Genomic DNA, 4,571 nt, shown 5'->3' with positions numbered 1-4,571 from the left:
CAAAGGCATTTGTTGACTCCACCCGGAAGGGGGTGGCACGGCCACCACTCCAGGGGGGCGCTTGTGACTGGCAGCCGGGTCCCAGGTGGCTGGGCAGACGGACAGATGGACAGTCTCCGGCACTTAGTCATCTGGCACGGGGAGCTCGCAGGCCTGGAAAAGCATCCTCGGTATCTTCACAGGGCAGGATGTTGGGCCAAAAACGAACTGTGCCCTGAGTTGGATCCCGTAGCTATTGGATTCCCTTTATCTGTATCTCCGAAATGACCTTATGTCATAGTTACTTCTCTGGGGAGCCGGGATTTGAATTATTTTTAAAAATATGGGGGCTGGGGATTTAGCTCATTGGTTCCTGCGCTTGCCTTGCAAGCACAAGGACTCGACTTTGATCCCCGGAATCAAACAAACCAATAATTTAAAGCAGGGTGTGGCAGTGCACTCCTGTCATTCCAGCACTGGGAGGCTGAGGAAGGAGAATCTTCATGAGTTCCAGGCCAGCCTGGGCCACATAGTGAGACCCTGTCTCAAAAAGAAAAAAAAGAGCAGGGCGTGGTGGCGCACGCCTGTAATCCCAGCACTCGGGAGGCTGAGGCAGGAGGATCACTGCGAGTTTGAGACCAGCCTGGGCTATGTAGGGGGTTCCAGGTCAGTCTCAACTACATAGTGAGACCCTGTCTCAAAAACCAAAACAAGGGCCAGGGATTTAGCTTAGCGGTTCCACCGCCTGCCTTGCAAGTGCAAGGACCTGAGTTCGATCCCCGGTACCAAAAACAACAACAACAACAACAACAAAAAACAAAACACACCCCCAAAACAAAAACAAAAACAAAACAAAACCAAAAAAAGAAAAGAAAAAAGATACCAAAAGAAAATAAAAACTGGTCTTGTGCTGTAAGAGAGAAGAGAGCCTATCTCGAGTCATCAGTTGGAAGCTTCTCATAACTGATTTTGGAGTCAAATCAAAGAAGATCCCAGAGCCCGAGCCACAGCAGGCCTTGTAGTCTGTGCAGGGCAGATCTGGGGCAGGCACAGGGGTTGCGGGAGCTGGGGCCGGGATACTGCATCCCCAGTGGCCGAGGCAGGCATGGAGCGCACAGGGCAGGAGTCTACACTCTCCCACTTCCGCTTTTTTTTAGTGCTGGATGTGGAATTTGAGCTTCATTTCTGGCAGGCGCCTTCTCTGTTCCTCAGCCACACCCGTCCCACAGGGGTGCTTTAAAGTCATCTAAAACAGATTGGAGGTGTGTGTGTAGGGGCAAGGCTGGATTGCACAGGTGCCTGGCAGCAGGGCTGCACAGAGCTACTCTCCCACTTCCGCTTTTTTTTAGTGCTGGATGTGGAATTTGAGCTTCATTTCTGGCAGGCGCCTTCTCTGTTCCTCAGCCACACCCGTCCCACAGGGGTGCTTTAAAGTCATCTAAAACAGATTGGAGTGGTGTGTGTGTGTGTGGTGTGTGTTTTGAGACAGGGTTCTGCTGTATATTCCAGGCTGACCTTGAACTCACTTTGTGACAGGCCTGAGCAGGACCTCCAACTCACAGAAATCCTTCTGCTTCAGCCTCCTGGTGCTAGAACACAGGAGTGCGCCACCACGCCTGCCTTCGACCTGGAGTCTTAATTAACCATGCAGCTCCCGCACCGGGCGCCCATGCGGTGGGAGGCTGCAGAGAAGGACAGACAGAAACCCACCCAGGCGGTCCCACCACGTTTTGGTTCCTTTCCTCTGAAAGGACCCGGAAATCCTGTCATGGGCCGACTTCTCGTCCTGGAAGAAATCTGGAGGTAGGGTAGGGGGTGAAGCTCCACCTACTTCCTTCCGCAAGTGCTCAGAAGAGGAAGGATGAAGAGATAAATGCTTTCCAACACCAAGGCTTTATTTTGCATTTTAAACACATGCATCTTGCGCAGCAGGGATACAAAGTGGCTCCCAGGCGAGCAGCCTCCTGAGCCCGACTTACACGGGGCACCCGGTCCTGTGGCCGCCGGGGGTGACGGGTCTGCGCAGGGGCTCGCCCCCACTCCGCTGCACGCTGGCCTGTCCCCTCTGCTGCACCTTCCCGGTGTTGGTCATGATCTGGGGAGGGAGAGGACATGGCTGAGACACCTGCTCAGTGACAGCCACCAGGAGCACAGCTGAGGCCTGCAGGAAAGGGCCAGCGCAGGCCCCCAGGAGAGCAGGGCTTCGGGGCAGGCCTTGGAGGTTTGCGTGTGACGCTGTGCAGCAGTATGAATTTTAAAACAAGCAAAGCATCCTTGGAGATGGAAGAAAACCGGCACTTGCAGTAGCTCAGCACATCTCTGAAGAGCACGAGACTATTTAAAGTGAGAAGGGAGAAAAGATGGACAGATTTGAGTCCACGAAAAATTAACATTTCCACTGGGAGCAGTGGCACACATCCGTTTTATTTTGTTTTGTTTTTTTGGTTTTTTGAGACAAGGTCTCACTATGTAGTTGAGACTGACCTGGAACTCACTACGTAGCCCAGGCTGGTCTCGTGTGGCGCACGCCTGTAATCCCAGCACTCGGGAGGCTGAGGCAGGAGGATCGCTGTGAGTTCAAGGCCAGGCTGAACTACATAACAAGAGTCTGTCTCACACACACAAAAATTTTTTTTAAATTAACGTTTCCAAATGTGTAGCAGAGACAGCAAACAAAAAATGGGGAAGAAACACTTGAGGCAAAAGTAACAGCGAAAAGGTTAACATCTTCTTTAGGAGCTCCTACAAACCACTGGGCAAAGGATTCACACCGCCACAGCACAGAATCTGAAGTATTACCGGTAGAGAAGAAAAATGATCAGCTGTTAGATGAGTGACCAAGCAATGGTTCTCTCCGCTGCTGGGTAAAGCAGTCAAAAATATCAGCAGCGCTGACCCTGGGGACAACTGAGAACGCAATTTGGTGCTTTATATCAAGAGTCATAAAAACGCTCTTATCTTTGGGTACAAATTCTACCCAAAGAATTCAAACCATGGAAAATGTTAAGGTCAGTCTTATAAAGTTACTAGGGAGTAAAGCCAAACAACATGTCTAGTAGTAGAAGAATAATTAAGCAAAATATGGCACAGTCATCTGACATGTTATATGGCCATTTATCCTGATGAGTAAGTGCTTAAGAAGAAAAATGTTTATTTAAAACATTAAACCGGAGCCGGGCGTGGCGTGGTGGTGCACACCTATAATCCCAGCATTTGGGAGGCTGAGGCAGGAGGATCACAGCAAGTTTGAGACCAGCCTGGGCTACATAGTGAGTTCCAGGTCAATCTCAACTACATAGTGAGACCCTGTCTAACCCCTCCCCCCAAAAAAACCCCAAAAAACAACATTTATGAATTTCATGCAAAAATACAAAAGATTGCAATCTTCGGCATAAATGGGATAATAATTAGCTGCACACAATTTATTCCGCACCGAACGACGATCAACACGCATCAATGGGGGGAGGAAGAAATCGACTTTCTGTTTATTAGTTCTGAGAATTTGTGACTCACATTAGGAGTTGCAAGACTCCTGCCTCAGCCTCCCAAATAGCTGGGCTCACAAGGATACTGCACTGTGCCTGGTAAAGTAACATATTTTCATTGCTATCACTAATTCAATCACTTAATTTCAGTCATGCTGCTAAGTCCTTCTCAGACTTTCCTTGCAGCCTCCCCTGTGTCACCTGGTGCTGGGGCTTTCTGGTTTGCTAAGGAGGCCCTGAGTTAAGTTACATGGGAATTGGGGGAAATGTGTGTGCCTCAGCCACTTCTCTGTGCAGTCCAGTGACTGCCGGCTGCCAGAGGGGCAGGAGGGGCTCAGAGTACTCAGGAATAATCAGTGTGCAAGAAAACCCTTACAGTTGGCAAGAGGGCTATTTTGTGCTAAAGGCACTTGCAGAGCAGCTCATGTAAGAAGGACACTTGGACCTTCCCCAGCAGAGATAAAAGGCTCCCCTGTGAAGACAACCTCCCGTACCAGGAAGAAAGAGCACTCTGGGACTAAGTCATGGCCCAGAGAGTTCTGTACACACACACCTGGTTAAAGTATGTCTCTCCTCTTTCTCTCTCAGTGGAAAACACTGCAAACATCACACATGTTGACAAAAGCATGACATTTCTATATTTATGTTGGTAAAGCATTTCAAATTTGTCATATACAGAGGTGTTCAAAAATATAGTTAGAAAGCCAGGTGCCGTGGCACACGCCTGTCACCTCAGCACTAGGGAGGATGAGGCAGGAGGATCACCCTCAGTTCAAGGCCAGCCTGGGCTACACAGCCAGCTCCTGGCTAGTCTGAACTACACAGCGAGACTCTGCCTCAAAAAACAAAAAGTAAGTAATGCAGGTTTTAGCAGAATGTGCCTGGTTAAATTTGGTGGGTGGCCAAGATGGCTGGCTGAGGGTTGAATTCCTGTGAGACGCGCCTGTCACTGTTGTTAAAGGTGACTTCCAGGCCGGGCGTGATGGCACACGCCTGTAATCCTAGCACTTGGGAGGCTGAGGCAGGAGGATCGCTGTGAGTTCAAGACCAGCCTGGGCTACATAGTGAGTTCCAGGTCAGTCTCAACTACATAGTGAGACCCTGTCT

At 49.8% G+C, this 4,571-nt stretch overlaps 1 protein-coding gene across 1 annotated transcript in view; it reads right to left on the bottom strand.

The window, feature by feature from the left end:
* Positions 1-1,875: 1,875 nt before the first annotated feature.
* Armc9 (armadillo repeat containing 9) overlaps positions 1,876-4,571 on the bottom strand; it is an 85,219-nt gene continuing 82,523 nt past the window's right edge. Inside the window, exon 21 of the mRNA XM_033764679.1 lies at positions 1,876-2,074. Coding sequence (XP_033620570.1) covers positions 1,955-2,074 — 120 coding nt within the window. The 3' untranslated portion in view covers positions 1,876-1,954. The remainder of the gene's footprint in view (positions 2,075-4,571) is intronic.

The sequence above is a fragment of the Fukomys damarensis genome, unplaced genomic scaffold (genome assembly GCF_012274545.1).
Source record: "Fukomys damarensis isolate Sample0158 unplaced genomic scaffold, DMR_v1.0_HiC HiC_scaffold_16, whole genome shotgun sequence".
In the NCBI taxonomy this organism is placed as follows: domain Eukaryota; kingdom Metazoa; phylum Chordata; class Mammalia; order Rodentia; family Bathyergidae; genus Fukomys; species Fukomys damarensis.
Note: the sequence above shows the minus strand (reverse complement) of the source record. Positions and strands in the feature narration are given on the sequence as shown.